Below are 24532 nucleotides of genomic sequence, written 5' to 3'. Positions count from 1 at the left end.
TATGCAAAGACCCGTCCCAAAAATGGCATTATGTACAAAAAATTCAAAAAAAAAGAAAAAGTTTAAGCAGCTACTGCTTGGACAGCGTCCTCGATGAAGACACTGGCTCCATTTTTTTGCTTTTCCAGGCATTCAAAAACTGCATCTCGAAGGTGACGATAGGTTCTCGTGAGCTCTCCCATCCCGGTTTTCAAGCCGTTGGAAACATAAGCAATGGTGATTCCGTCATCCAGATCCATCATGATGGTGCTTCCACCGTAACCCGGGTGCCCGACAAGCCACTTTTTCTGTAAAAGGAAAATTCGTGGCGCCAGGTCTTCAAATAACTTACCCCGCTCATTGGATGTCTCTCGTACAAGAAACCATGCCCTTTTGGTAATGGAGTCATGACGACTTCATCGATTCCTTGCACTTGAGGAACACGGAACTTCTCCAAAAGATCCTTCGAGAACAACTTCCCCTGTTGAACCAACGAGAAGAGTCTAGCCAAGTCTCTTGACTTGGTGATTCCGAGAGCAGCAACTTGCTCCATAGCATGAAGAGTTGGGTTGTTGAAAGTGTTAACATCCTGCTCTAATTTGAACCAAGTTGGATTGGCGGCGATTTTTCTAGCGATAGAGTTTGGAGGACGCAAGTTGAATACAGCGAGAACGATAAGAACACGAGGATCGTGGACGATTTCTCGGAAGAGGTGCATTGTGGAAGGCATAGATAGCCGGGATACTGTGTGCTCTTCGCTGGGCGGAAGACCGATATGGAAATCGATTCCGTGAACGTCGGCGACTTCTTCCTTGAAGAATCTGCCGACTGATCTTCCTTGGGGATCGGCGCGTCTAACGATTTGATCTACGATCCAGCCGTAGGTGATTGCATGGTAGCCGGATTTGGTTCCAGGCTCCCAGTTGGGTTTTTGGGAGGCGATGACTTCACTCATTTTGGCGAAATCGTTGGCGTCTTCGATGGAAATTGGCATGTCGAGAGCAGCGAGACCGGCCTGAAAGATATAAGTTAGAACCTGAATTCTGGAGTTCTGGATTTCAGAATTGCCGAATTTCGAAATTTCCGAATTCCCAAGTTCTAGAGTTTCCGGTTTTTTGAATTTCTGATTTCCGAATTTCAGAACTTCAGAATTTCAGAATTTGAAGAGTTTCAGGATTTTTGAATTTCCGAATTTTGTAAATTTTGAATTTTGCTTTTCAAGAATCCAGAAATTCTGAAGTTCTGAGATTCTGAAATTTTGAAATTCTCAGATTTTCAGATGTGGAAATTCGGAAAGTCACAAATTCGAAAAATTCAGAAATTCTGGAATTCTGAAATTCTGAGATTCGGAGATTCTGATATTCTGAAATCCTGAGATTCTGAAATTCTGAAATTCTGAGATTCTGAAATTCTGAGATTCTGAGATCCTGAGCTTCTGATATTCTGAGATTCTGAGATTCTGAAGTTTAGGAATTCAGAAAATGTAAGATTTTGGGATTAGGAGATTCTGAGATTCTGAAATTCTGTAATTCTGGAATTCTGAGATTCTGAGGATCTGAAGATTAGAAATTCAGAAAATGTAAGTTTCTGAGATTCAGAAGTTCAGAAATCCAAAAATTCTGAAAATCAAAAATTTGGAAATTGTGATACCCTAAGATTCTAAATTTTAAGATTCTGCGGTTCTGATATTCTGAGATTCTGAAATTCTGAGATTCTGGGAATTTGTAAATTCAAAAACTCGCAGTCGGCAACCGGCCGCCCGCCAGCCGAATGAAGCTGAAACTATTACCCGATGAGACATGAGCCAATCAATAGTGATATTCTCCTTCCCGTTCTGCGCAAACTCTGGCCAAATCTTGCTCATCTTGTCGTCATAACTAATGTACCCACGATCGACCAGAATCGCTACACAGACTGCTCCAACCGCTTTTGTGGTACTGAATACAACTGTCCTGGTGTCCGGAGTCCATTTTCTTCCAGATGCTTTGTCCGCATATCCTCCTTGAAGATCAACAATCACTCGATCCTTATGGTATACGGTAATCGACGCACCCTCTCGCTCCCAACCGTCGGCGAAGTTTCGTCTGGAAGTTTTCTTTTTGTTTACACTGTTGTTCACTTTGTATTATTCGTTTTTCATTTGCTTTATGTATTCTGTATTCACTTTCCTTTTCCTTTTCTCTCTCTCTCTCTCTCTCTCTCTCTCTCTCTCTCTCTCTTTTTTCGTTTTCAGCACAAAGAGACGCAGAGTGTTAGAGTATAATTGGGTGGAGAATAATTGAGAGTGTGTATTCACACGACCTTGGTGAAAGGTGTATGCAAATATCATGAACAAGCAAAAAGAGAACAAAAAAAACTTTTTAGATTTCAGAGATAGATTATAAAGGGCATCCCTTGAAGTTAAAAAAAAATCGTCAACTTCGAGCTTATAATCTCGCTTACTGTAAGAGATATCAAAAAGTGGCCAACTAATAAAATATTTGGCATAAAATAATGAACTTTTTGTCAATTGACTACTTTTTCATATCGCGTACAGGAAGCGAGATAGACCACCCTGTAGAGGGGCCTCTGTTCGTCAACTTTGAACCCATTTTTCTGACTTCCTGTAACAGATATCAAAAAGTGATTAACTAACAAAATGTTGAGCATAATACTATAAACATTTTGTTAGTTGACAACTTTGTGATATCTCTCACAGAAAGCTAAATGATTTGGCTCAAAGTTAACAACTAGAAGTGCGTCACTCCCAGAGGCACGTCTTCTTTGAGCTCATTTTTCTGGCTTCTTGTAGAAGATATCAATAAGTAATCAACTGACAAAATATTGAGCATGAAGTTAAAAATATTTTTTTGGTTTACCACTTTTTGATATCTCTTACAGGAAGCAAGAAAAAACGGCTTAAAGTACCGACATAAAGCTCGAGTTATTCTGCTCCTCCCTGAACTAGTGTCTCTAACTTTAAGCTCATAGATCTCGGTTCCTGTCAAAGATGTCAGAATAAGGTTAACTAATAAAACATTGCTGATATTACGATAAACATTTTGTCTGTTGACTACTTTTTGATATTTCTTTCAGGAAGCGAGAAAAAACGACTTAAAGTTAGGGACCCCCTAATTACGCGCTATGTACAACTGATGATTTCAAAACTCACTTGAAAACTTTCTCCACCTTCTCATAGCCAGAAGCCACATGTCCGACGAGGTTGTCGAGATGCATTCCGCCGCCTTCAATGAGAATCGAAACGTTGTCAACTGCGATGGCCAAGACAAGCCACGCCCCCACGGCGGCGAGAATACTGTAAATTTGGGTGGTAAGGAAGAATTGAGGGTGGGAGAGTAAACACAAAAAGGGATGACTAGTTTTCGATATGGAGGTCACGCTTTCAGAATATGATGCTTATTCTGCTGCTTTTTGCTGATGGGTTAATGAGGGAGTGGGGGTATTGTTGTCCCTTTTTTTCAGAGAAAAAAGAAGGAATAAAGAGAAAAAAGGACAATAAAATTGTAAAAAGAAGGAGAAGAACAGGAAATTGAAGGCCGCCTTTTGACCAATTAGTCAGTGTCTCTTGATTTTGTTTTAACTAATTTCAACTTTAACTAATCATATCTTCAATTTTAGGTCGGATTTACTTTTTCAGGAAGTTTTAAAAAACAGATGTGATAATTGATGGGTTCGGGAATGGCAGGGGTTTTCCAATTTCCAATATTCGGAGCACATCTGTAATTGTTATTTTCGACCATTTTTGAATTTCTCATGTTTGGAGCTTCAAAATGAGTACAAACACGGCACAGTTTGGAGAATTTTGGGGCATTCGGAAATTCGCCCATAATTTTTATGGTCCCTAACTTTTTCAGTTTTGCATCAAATTAGCTGAAACGTACGTTTTCAAGTTTCCCTTACTTCAAAAGCTTCAAAATTAGCTTCAAAATGAGTACACACACAACATGTTTCTGAAAATTCCAATTTTTGACCTTAAAGGCGCATGATGAGGACGAAAATCAATATTATCCGAATTTTGTCGTGTTTATACTCATTTTGAAGTTCATAACAAGACAAACTCAATTTTTCAAGAAATGAACAAATCTCAAAAAATTTCACAAAATCCGAATTCATCGAAAATCGAAAAATTGAAATTTTTCCGATTTTCGAGGGGTCCTAATTTCTTCAGTTTTAAAGAAAATTAGATTTTTAAACTTGTCTTAAGAAAATTAGATTTTTGAACTTGAACATTGTTGTAAGCTTCAAAATAAGTATAAACACGACTATATTCGGATGATTTTGATTTTTGCCCTTGGACCATGCGCCTTTAAGGTCAAAAACTGAAATTTTCATAAACATGTCGTGTTTATACTTATTTTTAAGCTCATGACAAGGGAAACTCAAAAATATGAGCTTTATAGGTTTCGAAGAGAAACTGAAAAAGTTAGGGGCCATACAAAGTTGAGCGTATACCAAAATTTTTCGAAATGCTCCAAACTTGGCCGTGTTCATACTCATTTTGAAGCTCTAAACATGGTTAACTCGAAAATAGCAGAAAATTTAAAGAAACTAAAAAACACATGCTTCTTTAAGGATTTCGCTAACGGACCTAAGCCCCGCCCATTCTCGAATTTTCGGCCGCAAGTCGCACTGTTAGCTTTGAGCTCATGTATCTCAAGTCCTGTAAAAGATATCAGAAAATGATAAATTGACAAAATGTTTTAATATTATGATAAAAATTTTCTCAGTTTACCATTTTTGGTATCTTCTATAGGAAATGAAATACTTGGGGTTAAAATAGACTATTAGAGGCGCCTCTACAGGGTGGTGAACAAGACTCCAATCATCAAACATGAGCTCACATATCTCATTTCTTGTCAAAGATATCAAAAATGTGTTAACTGACAAAATTGTTCTTATATTATGATGAACATTTTGTTAGTTGACCACTTTTTGCTACCTTTTGCAGGAAATGAGATATAGAGGTTCAAAGCTGACATCATCCAAAAATCTCAGGAGCTTGAAACTTCAGAATCCCGATGCAGAACATTTGTCCCCAAGACTAATTTTTCGTACCCCGACCAAAATTTTAAACAGTAGAGCACTAAAAAAAACTTCACATGATTTTTCGAAACATGCCACATACATATATTTCGTTTCGTCACCCGAAAAAAACCACTAAAGAAAGAAGCCCATATGGTATGATTGACAGTTCCTATTCAAAAAAGCTCTTATCAGTAGCAAACAGACTACAAAATGGGTTGAAGAAGTAACTGATAACTGAATAATCTATTATAACTATGTGTGTTTGGAATCAAACGTCAAAATTTATAGATGGTGTGTGCTACGCTGTGGTTGGGAATTGGAAAAAGCGGGAAATTTCAAAATGGAGAGTTTTCGAAATTCGAAGTCTCTGAAAATTGGCATATTTTCTGAGTCTTGTAAAATACCGTATTTCCTCTTTGAGATCAATTATCTTGGTTCCTTCAAGAGATATCAAAACTATATACACTAATAAAATTTTAATCACTTTATCATCAATATTTTATCAGTTGACAGATTTTTGATAGCTTTGACAGGAACTGAGATAATTGAGCTCGGAAGAAAGATAACTTGATATGCAGAAAATTCCAGAAAATTCCTTCTTTTCAAAGTGAGACTGGTGATTTGAAAAATGGAAAAAATCAAACGATGACAAAATTCCAAATAGACAAAATTCCAAAATCAGTAAGCTTCTAGTTTTTCTAGGAACCGAGATACAGCCATTTAAAATATGGGAGGCTAGAGACGGAAGACGACGAGACACGCTGCGTCTCTACTAACCTTGGAAACTTTAAACGACTGTATCTCGGCTCCTAGATAAGCTAGAAAGTTGAAAACTGGACAGGAAAGTGTGGAATTTTAAAGAGACTATATTGGGACCAATTTTTGTTAAATTTTTTTATTTTTCTAGGCCTTCTAGTACCCGAGATACAGTCATTTGAGGATTGGGAGGCTACAGTGTGTCTCGTTGTCTGCGTCTCTAATCTTCGAAACTTCACAAGGTTATATCTCAGCTTCTGAAAATCCTAGAAAGTTGGTTTTTGGACATGTTTGAAGGAAATTTTTAGCTTTATATCAAAACTTTGAAACCAAGAAGTTTCAAAATTTCAGAACTTGAGAGTCTTAAAACCTAGAATCTTACAACTTCAATATCTCAGAAACATACATCAAGTGTAAACCGAATATTTCATGCTACACAAAAGATACACAGAAAGCAGATATATAGATCAGATCAGTCCGTCAAAATGAACGTGAAAAAGTGAAAATGAAAAAAAGTGCGAGGCAAGTTTCAAAAAAATCACCATCAGGAGGTGAAAGTGACAGGAAGATAGTACTCACCCAGCAATTCCGTAGATCAACAGTCGACGCTGCAATGAACCCGTTTCCAGCAGAAAACGTTGTCGTTGTTTCCTCTCTTCTGTTTTCTCTTCTTCTTCTCCTTCGTCCACCACCACGTCGTCGTCCGTTTTCATCACCACGTCTTCTGTTGTCGTGATTTCAGTGGTCGACGTCGTCGCCATGATTCCGAAAAATAACAACAATATTAACCAGAGAGAATTGAAACACCTTTAGTTTTCATAATCCGACGACAGTTCTTCTGGTTTTTCGGGGGGACACAACAGTCCATTCCAATTATATATTATATCCGAAAAACCAGTTAGTGGAAAAAGAGGGAAATTTTGTACTAGGGGGTGGGTTGGTTATTACCGAAAACACCGAAAACACTCTAATAGGAGGATTGAGCTCATATATCTCAGTTACTGTAGGAGATATCAAAAAGTGGTCAACTGATAAAATATAGATATTATGATAAGTAATTTATCAGTTGATTAATTTGTAATATCTCTTGAAGCAGCCGAGATATATAAGCTCGAAGTTTGCTCTAGCTTTGGGACAGGGATCGCTAGGGTGTGGAAACTGTCAACTTTGAGCTCATATATCTCACTTCCTATAAGAGCTACTAAAAAGTGGTCAACTGATAAAATATAGCGAATATTATGATAAATAATTTATTAGTTGACCGCTTTTTTATATCTCTAAAAGGAACCAAGATATATGGGTTAAAAGTTGACGGGTTTTCAGCACAGGGACTACCCCAGAAGGGGGCGGGGGCACTCATTTTTTTTTTGCATTTGGCGCTATGTGAAATTATAAAGTTTCGAGAAAAAATTAATGCTAAAATTGAAAAGCCGGGTGGAAATAGAAAAATGAGCAGCGCCTTTTTTGAGGGTGAAAAGAAAAGAGGTGGAGCAAGGCGGAGATAGAAGAGACCCAGACAAAAAATTGATAAGAGAAAAGACACATAGTCAACGGTGTTGGTTGCTGAAAATGCATGAGCTTATCAGCTGAATCAGCGCACAGCATAGTTAAAATAAAAATTGCAAATGACGAATAGAACAGTAGATAAAATTTTTGTGTTCGTTGGCCACAGATTTTTTCGTAGTTAGAAGTGACTAATGAGTAGTTGTTGAAACTAGAAAATTTTCTATCCCCCAACTTGAAGCCAATTTATCTCGGTTCCTGTCGCAGATATAAAAAAGTTTTCAACTGATAAATTATTCATCATAATATCAGCTATATTTTATCAGTTGTCATATTTTTGATATCTCTCATAGGAGCCGAGATATATAAGCTCAAACTTAATAGTGTTCGGGATATTCGACAACAGGTTCTCTGGAAAAGTGCTCAAATTGAATATAAGATTCAAATTTGAAAAACGGAAGCTTTCAGTAAACTGGCTATGCTATATCTGACCACCAAGAAACATTTTCCAAATGATCGATGGGCAGAAAAATAAAGAAAATGGCCAACACACAGGGATGCCTTCTAAAAAGGATAGTGTAATATCCAAACGCTTTTTGTAATGTTTGTGTTACATGACGGACACAATGTTTCTTTTCCATATAATCTGGATATTCAAAGGTAACGGCATCCTTTTTCATTGTTTGTCTTTTCCGATTCGGAAGCGAACATTCTATAATTATAGGTTAGAAAACTGGGAGTCTACAGAGAGAAACACCTTTAGTTTTCATAATCCATGCTAAGGATGCTAAGGTTTAAAATTGTCAAAAAAGGGAAAATTCGTATATCCTGGGGACAGCGTTATATCAAAACTGATAAACGGAAAAAAAACTGTGCATGATTAGAAAATTGTGCAATTTGAAAGTTATGTGAATCTTGAAGAAACCGAAAATTATATCAACAGCTGTTTAGAGACAATGTTCTAGAAATGCATTAGATTTGGATGGGAAACTACAGTACTGGATTTACCGGATTTTTCGCATTTAAAGTTGATCAGGAAATATAATTTTGAAATCGATAGGACTAAGGAAGTCCCCTTTGAAAGTCTGTTTGTAATGATATTGGAGAAATACTGTCAGAATAGACATACTTGAAGAGATTTTGATTTAATAATTATTAATTTATTGAGAGAAGGAAGTTATTAGGAAAGAAATTACAATTAAAACACCGATAGAGAGAAACCGTCAATACAAATTAACAGGCGAGAGAATGAAAGAAAATTAAAATTGGTATCATAACTTTTTTGACTTCTTGGACATCAATTGCTTGGCAAGTTGTGGATTGTAGAATGGGTTTGGGACAAGTTGGACTCCACTTGGTGAGATTGGTGACATCTGCTTTTTCTGGCGTTCGGCCAAAATCTGCTTGGCGAGTTCAGGGTTGTAGAATGGATTTGGAATAAGCACTGGAGGTGGGCTAGAGGTAATTGGACTGGAAGGCGGACTAGAAACTTCAGAATCCGAGCTGTAAACTGGAAATTCAGCTAGGTGGGATTCATAGTGATATTGGTCTTGGATCTCAATCATTTTCTCAGCCATATAGCGAGAGTAGTTATCCAATGATTTCTTCTGGACCTGATTGAGGCGATTGGTCCGTGGGATATAGTGGAAGGAATAGAAAGATGGAGCAGAGTAGTAGAAAGACATGGTCTAGAGAGTTGACTAACTGTATCGGTGGTTTGAGACCTGGATTCCGCTCCTCCTTATATACCTTTTTTAGACCTGGAATTTCGCTCCGCCCACCACGTTCGAGCTCCTGGGAAAGTGCGGACTGAGGTGCAGCTTCCCATCATACCGGATGTCGGGTTCCTGTGCTCCGGGGAAGTAAGGTACAGTAACGTCGTCATATACAGTTGTAAATTACTTACTTATATTGACAGTAATTACAGGTGAAGACCGTAGACAAGATAAGGATATATGTAGGTGATGTTAGCGGATGTAAAAGAGGTAGAACTAGACATGAGAGCAGAACCAGTACTGTTACGGATGTGAATTCAAATAATGTGCTAATTGTAAGTGTTAATCAAAGACATTTTTGATTTCCTGAAAATCCAGTCACCTCCAGAACATTTCAGAAATTGGAACAAATGAGCTCTGATTTTTCTAGAAGGACGTTCTTCGTGCTTATCTGATGTTCAGGAGATTCTAAGTTACAGTAACCGAAAAAATTGGAACATTTTTGGAACTGAAATTTGGAACAGAAATTTGTCAAATGTAGGGAAATTCAAGTTCAAAAGTAATATATACTTCATCAGATAGATAAATTGGTTTCCAACATTAATGAATTATATTTCTGGGTTACTGTAGTTGTTGAATAAAAATTTCAAATGTAGGACTTTTTCCAAATTCCGAATTTGGGATTTTTGAAAAAAAACAACCAAAATTCAAACAATGTATATAAAATAGAAATTCTTTATTAGTGATGTTACATTAAAACATTTAAAATAAAGTTAGCATAATTTCATTGGAACGTTGATTGTATGAAGATACTGTAAAATTCCACAAAAACTGCAAAAAATAGATTTTTTAATTAGGAACTTTTTCGAAACTTTACCTTCTGTCCAATTTTTTGAAAAACAACGTTTCGCATTGACGGTATTGATTCTTGAGCGTAGATGTTCATTTTTTTCGTATTGCTGAAAATCAAAAACGTTTCGGATTACTGTAGTTTCCAAACTCACCTACTAATACATTGGTGTTTTTCGAGTGATTCTTATAAACTGATTTGAACTTTCTGAATTTTTCAATATTTATACGAATCTTCTAGAAAAAAAAATCTGAAATAGGCCAGTTGATTAGGATAACAACATCTTTCAAAAAATATTAATTTCCACGCGTTTTTTGAAAATTTCGTCGACTTCCAATTCCACGTAAAATGCCCAGGATTTTCCAACAGTTCTAAAAATCCACAAATATATTTCCTCCTCTTTTGACACCCTGATTTAGTGATCTACTCTATATTAAGATCCTCCTGGAAGATCCCTATAAATACCGAAAGAATCAGAAGATTGAATCATATCTTTGAGATTTCTCTCAAATATCAAACAATGAGGAAAACTCTTATTTTCTTGAGTTTACTGTTTACAGTAACTGCAGACGCTTCGGCTAAAAGTGAGTTTGTTTTTTGATTTTTGGATTTCCGGAATTCTCAATATTTCAAAAAAAAATTATAAATTTTTTCAGACAATCCAACCAATGCACTCCACGGCATCATTGAAAAGTTCGAGTCCCTTTCCCGTATCACCAATGGACTGGCACTTCAAAAAGAACTCAACTCCAAATCTCTGAAAATCGATCACCTGCTGGCTGAAATCCTTGGAATCAACCCGGAAAATAATGGATTTGAGGAATTAAGGAAGTTCAAAATGGACGATTTATCTAAAAGGTACGCGAAAATTTCCACTGATGCGGGTACTGTAAAAAAGTCGAATATCGATGAATCGATGGTGAAATCCCAACTGGATGTTCTTGGAAAAATGGGGGAAGATTTGGAGGTTTTAAAAAGTGGAGAATACCAGAATGTGGATGAGATTGTGGAAAAGGGGAAGAAGATTTTTGAAATGCGTGTTACTTCGATATCTGGAATTTTTAATACATTTCCAAGGGCACTCAATAAAACATTCAATCTAAAAGACGGCCGGTCCGATGAGAACGAGTTTAAAAGCAGTTTCAAATTGTTGTCCGAAGTAATCAATGATTTCCGAGACAAGGTTAAAGATAGCAAATGATGACAAAAATACCTTGAAAAAAAAATGATATCTGACTTGATTGTCTTGAAGGCGTTGAATGACAAAATGACTGAAACTAAAGTTCATTGGAGAAGTTTCAAGACTAAAATCGACATCATAAAAGTTAAGAAATCTTTGGATCTTGTGGAAGGTGCCAGTCATCATGTAATGGATATTAGTTCGTTTCAAACTCTCCAATTATCCTCATCTGAAGTCGAAAGATGCCTTAAGGATCTCACTCAAATTTCTGTAGACGTTGATTTTGAACAATTGAATAAAATGCTGAATCAACTAGAGTCTATTGAAAAAGCCGCATTGGAATTGAAACCGTTGTTGGTTGAATTCTCCGAAATCTCAGTTCTCGAAAACGAAACCATGTTCAATGCTTTTGAATCAGATTTAGGTCAAATAGATCACACTCTAAATTATATGGGATTGCAACAAGAAGCTGATCGGCTGAGAGCTAAACCAGAATACAAAGACCTTCTGGAAGGATTTCTCACGGCAAACGAAATCATAGGCAAGATTGAGAACATTGGGATTAGAAACTTGTTGATTCGAAAAATTCAGAAATGGGATGCACTTTCAAAAGCTAAAGTCGTTTTGAACGGTACGAGCCTGATTGAAACCCTCGAATGCCTTCAACAGAAGAAATTTGATGCCACTGGAATTTCAAAGCTTCTGACATTTGGATCCATGATTCGATCAATTGGTGATGAATACAAGAAGGATAAGAGTATGGAGACATTTATTGGACAAGTGGACCAATTCCAAAAAAGTTTAAGAAACTTGGCTGCCAGCGTTCGTCCCAAAAGATCACCTTCAAATTCAACAGTTGATTCTTTTCAAAATGGTCTAATAGTGGCACAGGATCTCAGTAAAGGAGTGGATCTCCTTCGGAAAATGGGAAATCTCTATGGAAAGAAAAAGGATTTGGACATGGTTGTGGCTGGAGGGAAAGAAGTTTTCCAAGAGTTTCAAAATATTATCGCTTCTGTTGATACTGAGAAATTGGAGTCTGAAATGAAGAAGACGTCGGAGATCTTCAGAAGCTTGAGTCTAACGCAAAGAAATATCCAAATCCAAATCTTCAAGTCATGGGAGAGTTTTTTGAAAACGCGAGCACAATCCACGGTGTTTCCATTGACTCCAAATTGTTGCAAGATCCAGTTGCTGCTTCTTTTGAGAAGTCTTCAAATCAAAAGATTCAAAGTGTGGCAGTTCCACTCAAAACTCTCGGAAGTCTTCAACTGGATTTCTCAAATGGAAGATCTGATTTCAAATCTGCCCAATTGAGTCTCTCGAAACTCCAGGAGTACTTTGATCAAGTCTTTTCAATTCAACGAAAGTCCCACAAGTGAGTCATTTTCAGGGAGTCTTAAAAAAATAGTAATTTTCCAGCGCCGAATCCGATCCTTTGAATTTTAAGACCATTGGAATCTATGGAGGAAGTGGACTGATTTTTATAGCAACTTTAATTGGATTCATTTTCTTGGCAAGATGTATAGGTGAGTTTTAGCTATTTTCAAAAATAAAATTTCCATTGTTTTTCAGTGGACGATAGGAAGCGCAGCGATCCTAACTACTATATTCATCTTCTGGATTCTGGAGATGAGTCGGTGTTAACAACGTCAAAGATGATGGCCGTAGCTACGAATTTCTTCACATTCATCGAGCGATTCGACGGCATGATTTGAGTGCATTGAAAAGATGTATTAAGAATGGAGCGAACGTGAACGCCTATGGTAAGTACCGAATCGGGCAATTGTGAGGAACACTTTGTTCAATTATTCTTTTTGAATAAATTTGAGCTTCTGAAATTAAAAAAAAACAGTAGCCTACTTCTCATCAGTTAAGTCTTGGAAAATAGTTTATTTTTTCCAGTTTGGCAAAAAGGAAAATTTTTGACGCCTCTACACATAGCAGTTAATAATTATGACTTTGATATGGCGCGAATTCTTCTTATGAATGGAGCCGACAGATCTCTTAAAGATAGTGATTATAAAACGGCGGAAGAGTGTATCCATGAAGATGACGACGATACGAAAAAGGTGTTTGACGAGTTGAAAGGAAAATCTTACCGTCGAAGACTGCCACAACAATTTCCAAAATCGAAATATTTGATTTACGGGCATTTTCCAGGGAGATGGAGTTTTCGGGTGCGTTTGTTTTAAGATAATTTTTAAATTCCATAATACCGTGAACACTTCAATAGAACGTCACCTAGACCGTCAGCTTTGAGCTCAATTAACTCGGCTGCTTTACAAGATAGCAGGATCCAAGGATGGTTCACCCCTCTGCTCCTATAAACGGAAACTCCTGTCGCTGGTCATCGTCTCCTGACAAACTCTCCAAATGTTGATGCTATGAAGAACCATAATCAGAGCCCTAACTTTTTGAAATCTTTGACAGGATTCGAGATAATTGAGCTTGAAGTTGGCGGTTTGGATGGGATTCTATTAGAGGAAATACTGTAATTTATTCCTCACAGACTCGACCTCGTAACACATATTTTAAACTTCCGAATAAAATAAATTACAATTACAGACAGTGAATGCGAAAGAAATGGCGACACATATGGTATTGTTGGAGGGGATAACAAATGAAGACAACGTCAATTTGGACGGAATTATGAGTCTTCAACCGACTGATCTCAAGTTTTTGTTCCAGTGAGTTTTTGAAATTTGGAACTTGAAAAATTGAAAATTTTCGAATTAATTGCAGAAACGTAATGATAATGAAGAACACTTGGCTAACGGTTTGTAGCAAATGGTGGCATCCTTGGCTTTCCGTCGATTTCAAGTATCGTGTGACAAAAGTGGAATTTAGTGGAAAAATTTACGAGACGGTTGAGAAAATCCATCAACACAGCCAAGAACGACGTATTCCATTTTTGTTTGGAATCAAAGTCTATTTGATTGGTTTTGACGACAAGGACAAAACATCCAGAGAAGTGCGTGATGCATTGAAAGACACGATGCCGTTGTTAGGAGTCGATGAAGTTATCACAAAACGAATCCTAAAACCAATGGACAAAATTTTCATTCAAGGAGACGTTTCTGAAGTTTCTCAAGTGAGCGATTTTTCATTTATTTCACAAAATTATGGGGAAAGATGCAGACAGCAATCATAGCATAATTATGAAACTTGGGAAAAATGAAAAAAAATTCAAAAAAGAAATTTCAAATTTATTTTTTCTCAGGACAAGAGATGGAATCCAGAATACTTGAAATGCAATCGTTTTTCGGTGATGACTGTGAATGAATTGCTCGAATTCCTCCTCAAATTCGAACCGCATCATTATGGATTGTCTGGAAAGGAAGATGAGACCACGTTCAAAAAATGGCAGCCATTTAACAAAGAACCGGAATAATATAACTAACTAGAATTAAGAAAAAACATTTCTACTCGTGCCTTTAATACTTTTTTGAAGACTTCAAAACCAGTTACAATTGTCTGGTAAATATCAATAAACTTGGTTTTTGTTGTGTGTTATTTTTAGGGTTGTCAAACCGGCGTTTTGAATTTTGAGTTTTTTTAAAGGTTCTGGCTTTTTAAAAACTCAATTTTTATGAGTTATGAAATGCTCAATTTAAAAAAAAAATTTCCTGAATTCTTGAATTTTCCCTTTTCCGGAATTTCAAGTTTCACTCATTTTTTAAAAGTTTTTAACTTTACTGAAACTTCCGGTTTTCAAAATTACTGAATTTCTGAGAATTTTTTTTTGAAAATTTTTAAAATTGATTGCATTGCTTAAATTTTGCGAGTTTGTGGATTTTGAACTATAATAAAATTTTCTGAATTTCTGAAAATTTTGCGATTATTTTTCTGAATTTTGATCTGAATTTTGAGTCAGATTTATCAAAATTTCAAAAGATCAAGATTTCCAGAATTCCAGGTAACTGAGAAGTTCAGAAAAACGAACATCGGGAGTTCCGGAAAACGCAATAATCAGAAAATAAGAGTTTCAGAAATTGTGAAATGAAAAAAGTTTATATTAGAAACTTTTTCAGTGTTAAAATATGTGCAAATAGAAATCTGGAAATTCAAAAACAAAATCGCAACTAAGATTTTTCGAACTTCTTGAATTTTCTTAAATTTTAGTTTCTTTTTGGAATTTTAGAAATCATTAAAAAGAATTTTGGTTTTTTCGAGTGATCCAAATATTCGAAATTCTAATGATTAATGAAATGCTCCTTCCTCCTCACCATAAGATAAGTTTAACGCCGGTTAAATAAAAGAAGAGAAACATAATTTCTTCTGGTTTCGAAATGTATTTAAAATTGAATCTTGTGTGTGAAGAATCTTCTTGGTGACCTTATCGGTTGGAGGGAAGCGCTCTACACCAATATCGACAACAAAGCAGCATATCAGGCAGTGGTGGACCATCCTATCATTCTGTTCAGAAGATATATACTACATCGTGGTAGCGGAATCTCAAGACACACTGGACAATATCTTCACATGCCTAAACAGTCAGGCAACACATATTCGTCTCACACAGGAAGCACCCAAGATGGACTGGTTACCGTTTCTGAACTGTGAACTCCGCTTCAAAAACAAGGTATTCTCTAGTAGGTGGTACCGGTTATCCACCAAAGGGGTACCCTCACAAAATCAGTAAAATATATCGAAACGACTATACCAAGGATAAAAGTAACATTCCCATCTTGGCAATCCCCTTCGTCTCTGACAGTGTAACCAATGTAGTGCGTTCATCTCTCAACCAAGTGGGACTGGAAGCTAGAGTGGTGGAGCTTAAAGGAAAATCACTTCGAGACCTTCTTGTAAAAACCGGCTTTACGACGTCAGATGTACAAGAAGGCAGTGCCGTGTATGCCCAAATATCGGTGAAGGTGGTTGTTTTTTTTTCCTAAAAGTTTGAAAAAAAAAGTAATACGTCACTAAACACTTTTGGAAAATAGAAAAGTGTCACGAAAAAAATATCGCGTAAAAATCGAAAAATTGAGTTGTCATTATTTGCTGACCCCGAAATTAATCAAAAGTGCTCACCTCAGCCATTTTTGATCCAGCAATGATCCAACAATGTCCCATGTTATCGAAGTAATATGGTTTCGCAGGCTGATCTTCTCCTTTTTGGAACATATCTCAGCCGGGGTTTGGTAAACCTCCGCAATCAACATTTTCAACTCCCAAGTCACGCACCAGCGGTTCCAGAACAGCCTGTATGTATCCTTCTGTTTTGTCGCAAAAACCACCCAGATTGACTGCGACTCCATACAAAAAAGGAATACGTCGTTCTTGGGTGTGCTGATAGATTTTCGCTACCGTCTCGTAGATTTTTCCATTGACACAGACTTTTGTCACACGATGTTTGTAGTCCGCAGCAATCCATCGATGCCACCATTTTTTACAGTTTTTCGACCAACTGGGTTTCATGATCATTACGTTTCTGTAAGAAAATAAGTTTTGAATACCCAATAGTTTCTGAATTTCTGAATTTATGAATTTCTGAATTTCTGAATTTCTGAATTTTTGAATTTTTGAATTTCTGAATTTCTGAGTTTCTTGGAATTTCTGAATTTCTGAATTTCTGAATTTTTGAATTTTTGAATTTCTGAATTTCTGAATTTCTGAATTTCCGAATTTTTGAATTTTTGAATTTTTGAATTTCTGAATTTCTGAAATTCTGAAATTCTGAAATTCTGAATTTCTGAATTTCCGAATTTTTGAATTTCCGAATTTTTGAATTTCTGAACTACTGAATTCAAAACTTATTGGAAAAAAAAACTTGAGTCGGTCCGGATTCTTAGAAATAAGGTCATCAATATTGACAATTTCCTGTACTTGATTATCTTCTTCGTTCCAAAAACTGATATGTGTCGCCATTTCTGCCTTATGCACTGTCTGTAAATCAATTTTTTTTGAATTTTCGATTCTTCAAAAACGCCCAACCCGATGTTTGCGTTTCGAGAACCCTTCAGAATAAATCAACCATTTCGATTTCGCAAATTGTTTCGGCAATCTTCGACGGAAGGTTTTTTCTTTAAACTTTTTAAACATCGAATCAGTCATACACAGGAGACATTCTTCCGGTGTTCTGTAACTACTATCTCTGAGATTTACATCGGCTCCATTCATTATCAAAAGTTTCTGCATTTCTTCAGAATTCATGTCAACTGCGATATGTAGAGGTGTCCACCATGTTCCATGTTGCTGAACTGAAAAATCATACTTAGGATTAGTATAAAATCTTTTACAGTAGGAGTACTGTAATGGCCATAACGTAATAGAGTAGCTTCTTGGCTGTTACTCTATCAAATTCTTACCATAGGCATTAACATTCGCTCCATTCTTAATACATTTTTTCAACGCATCTACATTCCGATCTCGAATCGCCTGATGAATTGGAAAGCACTAGTATGGTTTGCCACATATCGTTCCCCTTACTAACTCTGACTCATCTCCAGAATTGAGACGCGAAGGGCCTGGCAAAGACAATAGGTTAGAACGCGAACTCCATTTCCCACCAAAATCCAGACAAACACAGAAAAAAAACATTGTCAAAATCAGTAAAAGTCTGAAAATTTTTCAAACAGAAATTTTTCTTCAAAAATAATCTAGTTAGTTTGATTAAATGGCTGCCAACTCTTGAACGTGGTCTTATCTTCTTTTCCAGACAATTTATAATGATGTGGTTCGAATTTGAAGAGGAATTCGACAAGTTCATTAATATCCATTACCGAAAAACGATTGCACGTAAAGTATTGTGGATTCCATCCCTCGATCTGAGAAAATGTAAACATGGGGAACGTCACTAACAAGTTCAATAGCTCACGTCAGTAGTTGGGCGGTATTCAGGAATTGGAATAATGATGAACGCATGTCCCATGTTATCAAAATAGTAAGGTTTGGGTGGATGATCACACCCTCCTTGAAAATCCGCGTCCGTTGCTTTCGGGTGACCCATCACAACGTCATCGGCTCCTAATAATTTCGCAACATCCGAAACCGTTTTGCTTGAGAACTGGCCCGTACAAGTCTCAAGTTCAAATCCTACCAAGTAGAATTTTACTCCATTCAGAAATGGAATACGTCGTTCTTGAAGATGTTGATGAATTTTTAGAAGTGTCTCGTAAATTGTTCCATCGAGGTTGAGTCTTGTCACACGATACTTGTAGTCAACAGTCAACCAAGGATGCCACCATTTCGCACAATCAATTACCCAGGAAGGTTTCATTATTATGACGTTACTGAAAAAAAAACAGAAAAAAAACAGATTTTTATAGGGGAAGACTGCCATGGAGTTTAGGCGATACACGTATATCATCGGAATCATCGGTAAATCCTAATTTATCGTAAATGCTCTCAAAGAACGATTCTTGTACTTTCCGTTTCCACCAGCCTGTTTGTCGCGCCATTGGCTGGTGCGCTTGTGACGCAATGTAACTTTTTTAAAAAATTTGTTTTAGGGTGACGTCAATTTAGATTTTATTTTCAAGCTTTTCAAAATTTGCGAACAAACCGAGAAATAAAGAGGCGTAGTTTTATTCATTTATTACCAGGCTGTTTGCCGCGCCTCCGACGCAACAGCTGGCTGGTGCGCCTGCGGCACGATGTAGTCTATTTCTTTTCTTTTTAAAATAGGACATGCTACAAAATAGAACTGCCACGAAATAAGTCTGGAATGAGCTATAACTTGGATTTGGGTAGTTTTATTTTGTAGACGAGTGTAGCGTTTTATATATAAGAAAAATTATAAGAATGATTAGCAGGGGTGTTCGGAACGGGATTCGGAATTCCGAAAATTCCGCCTGGAATATTTCTGAAGCTTTTTTTAGGAATCCAATTCCGATCGAAATTCTTCTGAAGGTTTTTTGAACTACAGTATGTCAGAGGCGCACGCGAAAAGTTTGCTTGCGGGTCTCGAACGGAATTACTTCTGATGTTTTTTGCGCTGTCGAATTCTTTCTGTCAACTTTCACCAGTTTTTCGTTTTTTCTGATAAAAAAATGAAGCTTCAACTTTAAAATTTTGATGTTTTTAAAAAACCGACATTCCGAAATTCCGAATTTTTAAAATAGTATTTTTTTTTGTGATTTTTTTCGTTCGACTCTCGAAAAGGATATAAATATTTTGGAATCCACGATTTGTGTCTTTTTCCTTAATTTTGGAACTCAAACGTACTCAAAGAAAAAATTAATATTTGAAAAATCCATCCTATTGGGATTTGGTTCATCTACCGAGCATACCAAATGTGTTGTCGTCTCCGATGCTCCGTACATTTGTATATTCTGAAATCAAATTGATGTTTTTTTTTCAGTTTCTGATTCTCTGAAAAAATAACACCTGCGTTGGAAATCGTTTCAAAAAGCGTTCGTCTTCAACATCCCGAATCAAATATTTCGAATTTGGAAATTGCTCTGGCAATCTTCGACGGAAGGTTTTTCCTCTCAACTGATCGAAAACCTTTTTCATATTGTGGTCTGTTTCTTGGATACACTCTTCCGGCGCCAAATAACACCAATCCCTAAGATTTCTGTCTGCTCCATTCATGATAAGAAGTTTCGCCATTTTCCATTCTTCCTGTTTAACTGCCATATGTAGTGGTGTGAGTTGTTCTGGGACCGTTCGAGCTGAAAAAATAACAAAAATCAATTTTTCAAAACGTACCACACCCTCCTACCATAGGCATTAACATTCGCCCCATTCCTAACACATTTTTTCAAAGCCTCCATATTCCTATCTTTAATCGCTCGATGAATTGGAAGAAAGTCCCAAATTTGTGTATTTATTGTTACCGTGGTTAACACTGATTCTTCTCCAGAATCGAGGAGATGAATATAGCAGTTTGGATCGGTACGCTTTCTATCATTCACTGTAAAATAATGGAAAATCGATATTTTTTTAAATATTAAACTCACTTATCCACTTTGCCACGAATATTAACCCAATCAAAATTGCTATGAAAACCAAACCAGTTCCTCCATACATACCGTAGGTCTTGAAGTCAAAAGGCTCAGATTCGGCACTGGAAAATTACTATTTTTTAAGACTCCCTGAAAATGACTCACTTGTGGGACTTTCGTTGAATTGAAAAGACTTGATCAAAGTACTCCTGGAGTTTGGAGATACTCAATTGGGCAGATTTGAAATCAGATCTTCCATTTGAGAAATCCAGTTGAAGACTTCCGAGGGTTTTGAGTGGAACAGCTACACCTTGAATCTTTGGATTTGACGACTTCTCAAATGAAACTGCTACTGGGTCTGTTAACAATTTGAAATCAATCGATACACCGTGGATTGTGCTGGCATTTTCACAGAACTCTCCCATGGCTTGAAGACTTGGATTTGGGTTTATCTTGGCATTGGAATTCATTTTCTCTAGGTCGCCTGACGTCTTCTTCATTTCAGACTCCAATTTCTCAGTATCAACAGACGCGATCATATTTTGAATCTCTTGGAAAACTTCTTTCCCGCCAGCCACCACCATGTCCAAATCCTTTTTCTTTCCATAGAGATTTCCCATTTTCCAAAGGAGATCCACTCCTTTACAGAGATCCTGGGACACTGTTAGACCGTTTTGAAGAGAATCAACTGTTGAATTTGAAGGTGATCTTTTGGAACGAACGCTCGATTTTAAGTTTTTCAAACTTTTTTGGAACTGGCCCATTTGCCCAATAAATGTCTCCATACTCCTATCTTTCTTGTATTCATCGCCAATCGATCTAATCATGGATCCAAATGATAGTAGTTTTGAAACTCCAGTGGCGTCAAATTTCTTCTGTTGAAGGCACTCGAGGGTTTCGATTAAATTCGTCCCCTTCAGGATCTCTTGTGTTTTACTCAGAGTGTCCCAGTTTTCCCATTTTCGATTTAACAAGTCTTCGATCCGTGTTTGCTGAATTTTGACCATATTACCATACGCTTCAAGCGATCCAGATAAAAGATCACGAAAATCTTGATTTTCTTTTATTTTAGTAACAGCGTCAAGAATTGAAGAAGTGCTTTGTTTTGGGTCAACTTTCATCAACTCCTTTCGAAGTGCCTTGAAAATTTCAGTTTTCTTGAGAACGTCAATCTTATCGAAATTTGGCATCAAGTCGCTAATTATGGTTGCAGCTTCATCAATACTCTTTAATTCATCAAATAGCTGTTTGACTTCGGTTATGTTTAAATTGGACACAACTGGAGACAAATCATTAAGACATTTTCCAACTCCTTCGGATGACTTTTTCAATGCTTGAACCGTGGTGATATCCACCAAATTCGAAATAGCAGATTCCCAAATTTTCAGAAATACTTCAACTTTCTTGAGGCCCGCTTCACTTTTCATAACTTTCCAGAGTGATTCGGCGGGCAGTATTTTCGAACCGAGAATTCTAAGATTGTTCAGATCACTTTTCATCTTTTTCAGCATCGTTTCATTGTTTCTTGCCACCATCTCAATAAACCATGTCCCTTGAAGATCTTCGAAAATCATCTGAATGTCGCTTGAACCAAGCGGTAAACCACTTGTCAAAGTTCTTCCGGATATTTGTCCACGTGCCGATTTTTGATGATTTTGAAACAAAAAATTCAAATCTCGAACTATAATTTTCATTTGAGACGACTGTTCAATGAAAGGGACAAGTATTGGAATATCCTTATTCAAGGAATCCATACTACTTTTCAATTTGTTCAGCGATTCATGAGAGTCTTTGTAGACGTTTGCGACTTCTATCAGAGTTTCCAGCGAGGAAAGTTCTTTTGAGATTCCAATGACTGGCCACAGAGTTTTTAGAGTCTCTTTGTATTTCAACAAACTAGTGATACTGGTTTGAAAATACTTCACGTCAGCCTTAAGGTCTAAGAAATTGTTTATCAACTCTTTTTCATCATCTTGCGTCAAGACCTCAATTGTGAATGTCTTATTAAACTTCAATGGAAATTTTTGGAAATCTCCAGAGAAAATATCGCTATCGGTTTCAAAAACCTTTTTCAATTTCTCCACAATCTCATCCACATTCTGCGTCTCTGCCCTTTTTATCACCTCCAAATCTTTTTCCATATTTCCAAGAACATCCAGTTGGGATCTAACCATCGATTCATCGATATTCGACTTTTTGACACCACCGCCTCATTGGAAAGTTTCGCGTACCTTTTAGATAAATCGTCCATTTTGAACTTCCTTAATTCCTCAAATCCATTATTTTCCGGGTTGATTCCAAGGATTTCAGCCAGCAGGTGATCGATTTTCAGAGATTTGGAGTTGAGTTCTTTTTGAAGTGCCAGTCCATTGGTGATACGGGAAAGGGACTCAAACTTTTCAATGATGACGTGGAGTGCATTGGTTGGATTGTCTGAAAAAATTTATAATTTTTTTTGAAATATTGAGAATTCTGGAAATCCCGAAAAATCAGAAATCAAACTCACTTTTAGCCGAAGCGTTTGGAGTTACTGTTAACAGTAAACTCAAGAAAATAAGAGTTTTCCTCATTGTTTGATATTTGAGGGAAATCTCAAAGATATGATTCAATCTTCTGATTCTTTCGGTATTTATAGGGATCTTCCAGGAGGATCTTAATATAGAGTAGATCACTAAATCAGGGTGTCAAAAGAGGAGGAAATATATTTGTGGATTTTTAGAAACGTTGGAAAATACTGGGCATTTTACGTGGAATTGGAAGTCGACGAAATTTTCAAAAAACGCGTGGGGATTTTTGTCATCCTGATTCACTGCCCTATTCTAGTTTTTTTTCTTCTGGAAGATTCTTATAAATATCGGGAATTCCAGCAAATTTATATCAGTTTAAAAGAACCACTTGAATAACATCAATGCATTAGTAAGTGAACTTGAAAAGCTACCGTAGTCCAAATTTTTGAATTTAGGCAGGTCAAAAATGAAAATTTTCATTGTTGTAAAAATCGTCATAGCTAGCTTGAGAAGAATTCGGTATTTATCAAAAATTCGGACGAAAGGTTAAATTCAAAAAAATCCTAATTTAAAAAATCTAAAATTTTGCAGGTTTCTGGACTTCTGCAGTACGAATCAGCGTTCCAATAAAATTATGCAAACTTTCTTTTAAATTTTTCAATCAGAAATGTTTTAATAAAAATGTTGCTTAATCTTCTTTACAGAGTTTCTGATTTTTGAAACAAGTTTTCAAAAAAAAATACAAAATTCGAAAATTTCATGTTTTCAACTATTTGAGATCCGTAATCGAAAACTACAGTAACCCAAAAATTGTCTATCTAATAAAAATGTATTTAGACCATTTTGGAATTATTGAAATTGAGAGTTTCCTCTTCCTCTTCAGATTCAGAAACCTCTTCCGATTGTAGAAAAGTATACAAAATACGGGTAACATTTGAATAAGCCAAAAAAAGTTTATAACTCCTTCAGAAACTCACTCCAAAAATGAGAAATTAGTACTGTAGTCACTTTTATAGCTCATATCTTTTTTCACGAGGGCGGGGTGGAAAAACTGACTACAGTTTTGTAATCAGCGTGCCCAAAAGGACCAATAGTTTGAGCAAAATCAAAAATATATAGTTTGAGCAAAATCAAAAATATGCGGTTTGTCTAGAATCTTCAATGGATCACAATCCTTTGAAAATTGTGGAAAAATAGATGAAAACAAAAAGTTTCGAAAATAACGTGTAAAACAGTTAAAATAAAAATGGAAACCAATTCCAAGTATATGGAACCATATAGGACCACCTAGAAGTCAAATACAGTCACCGCAAAGAACGAAGAAAAAATTCAAAAAAAGTTTAGCAGCTCGAGGGAGTCGAACAAGAGAGTCATCACTTGATATACCTCCTCAGTGAGGAGTGTGCCTTATCGACAAAGATTTTCCGATTTTGTCGACAATTTACGTGACAAATTATCGATAAATTTGTCGATAAAAAACGATAAAATTTTGTCGATAAATCGTCGACAAATTATCGGTAAATTTGTCGAAAGTAATTTATCGACAAATTTATCGACAAAATTTTGTTGATAAATTGTCGATGAATTTGTTGTTTTTTTTGTCGATAAATTTGTCGAAGGGGGCATTTGTCGACAAATTATCGACAAAAAATTGCTATTGACCGCCGGAATTAATTGTAAAAAATCGTATCTCATCTTTTTTCTAGGCCATCTGACCTGGTGGCCTAATTTTTCCAACATGAATTTTCTAGGCCACCAAACTTTTTGACCTGAAAATGATCTGATGTTAACATGGTGTGTTTTTAAGCCATTTTAACATAGTGGCCTAACTTTTGCATTATGAGTTTTCTAGGCCACCAATCTTTTTGGCCTAGAAATGGTCAGATATTCACCTGGTACGTTTTCTGAGCCATTTCAACATGGTGGCCTAACTTTCGTAAGTTGAGTTTTCTAGGCCACCAACTTTTTTGGCCTAGAAATGGTCAGATATTCACCTGGTACGTTTTCTGAGTCATTTTGGGGAGGTGACCTAACATTGCAAGTTGAGTTTTCTAGGCCACCAAATTTTTTGCTTAAAAATGATCAGATCCATCTGGTATGTTTTCTAGGCCATTTTTACATGGTGG

General features: G+C 36.5%; 4 protein-coding genes across 4 annotated transcripts; 1 reads left to right on the top strand and 3 right to left on the bottom strand.

Annotated features, from left to right (window-relative positions):
* Window positions 1-62: 62 nt before the first annotated feature.
* Cbr-lact-2 lies at window positions 63-6521 on the bottom strand (the record flags this gene model as incomplete). Its single annotated transcript, XM_002629989.2, has 5 exons — window positions 63-287; window positions 332-994; window positions 1769-2063; window positions 3131-3274; window positions 6340-6521. 5 exons carry the CDS (start codon window positions 6519-6521, stop codon window positions 63-65), a joined length of 1509 nt encoding a protein of 502 aa, XP_002630035.2.
* A 2013-nt stretch (window positions 6522-8534) lies between these two features.
* CBG13403 lies at window positions 8535-8948 on the bottom strand (the record flags this gene model as incomplete). Its single annotated transcript, XM_002629990.1, has 1 exon — window positions 8535-8948. The coding sequence occupies one exon, from the start codon at window positions 8946-8948 to the stop codon at window positions 8535-8537; it is 414 nt and encodes a 137-aa protein (XP_002630036.1).
* Window positions 8949-10348: 1400 nt separating this feature from the next.
* On the top strand, window positions 10349-14402 carry CBG13405 (the record flags this gene model as incomplete). The annotated part of the gene is made up of 10 exons (XM_045241851.1): window positions 10349-10412; window positions 10485-11011; window positions 11081-12163; window positions 12217-12386; window positions 12431-12537; window positions 12584-12715; window positions 12914-13188; window positions 13577-13698; window positions 13754-14102; window positions 14232-14402. 10 exons carry the CDS (start codon window positions 10349-10351, stop codon window positions 14400-14402), a joined length of 3000 nt encoding a protein of 999 aa, XP_045095153.1.
* A 1736-nt stretch (window positions 14403-16138) lies between these two features.
* Window positions 16139-22469, bottom strand: CBG13407 (the record flags this gene model as incomplete). Its single annotated transcript, XM_045241850.1, has 11 exons — window positions 16139-16897; window positions 16946-17211; window positions 17640-17778; window positions 17829-18243; window positions 19178-19284; window positions 19340-19626; window positions 19677-19868; window positions 19915-20021; window positions 20065-22065; window positions 22131-22332; window positions 22406-22469. The coding sequence occupies 11 exons, from the start codon at window positions 22467-22469 to the stop codon at window positions 16139-16141; spliced, it is 4539 nt and encodes a 1512-aa protein (XP_045095152.1).
* Window positions 22470-24532: the final 2063 nt, after the last annotated feature.

The sequence above is a fragment of the Caenorhabditis briggsae genome (assembly GCF_000004555.2).
Source record: "Caenorhabditis briggsae complete genome, chrII, whole genome shotgun sequence".
Taxonomy (NCBI): Eukaryota; Metazoa; Nematoda; class Chromadorea; order Rhabditida; family Rhabditidae; genus Caenorhabditis; species Caenorhabditis briggsae.
The sequence above is the reverse complement of the archived record's forward strand: the minus strand, read 5'-3'. Positions and strand labels throughout refer to the sequence as shown.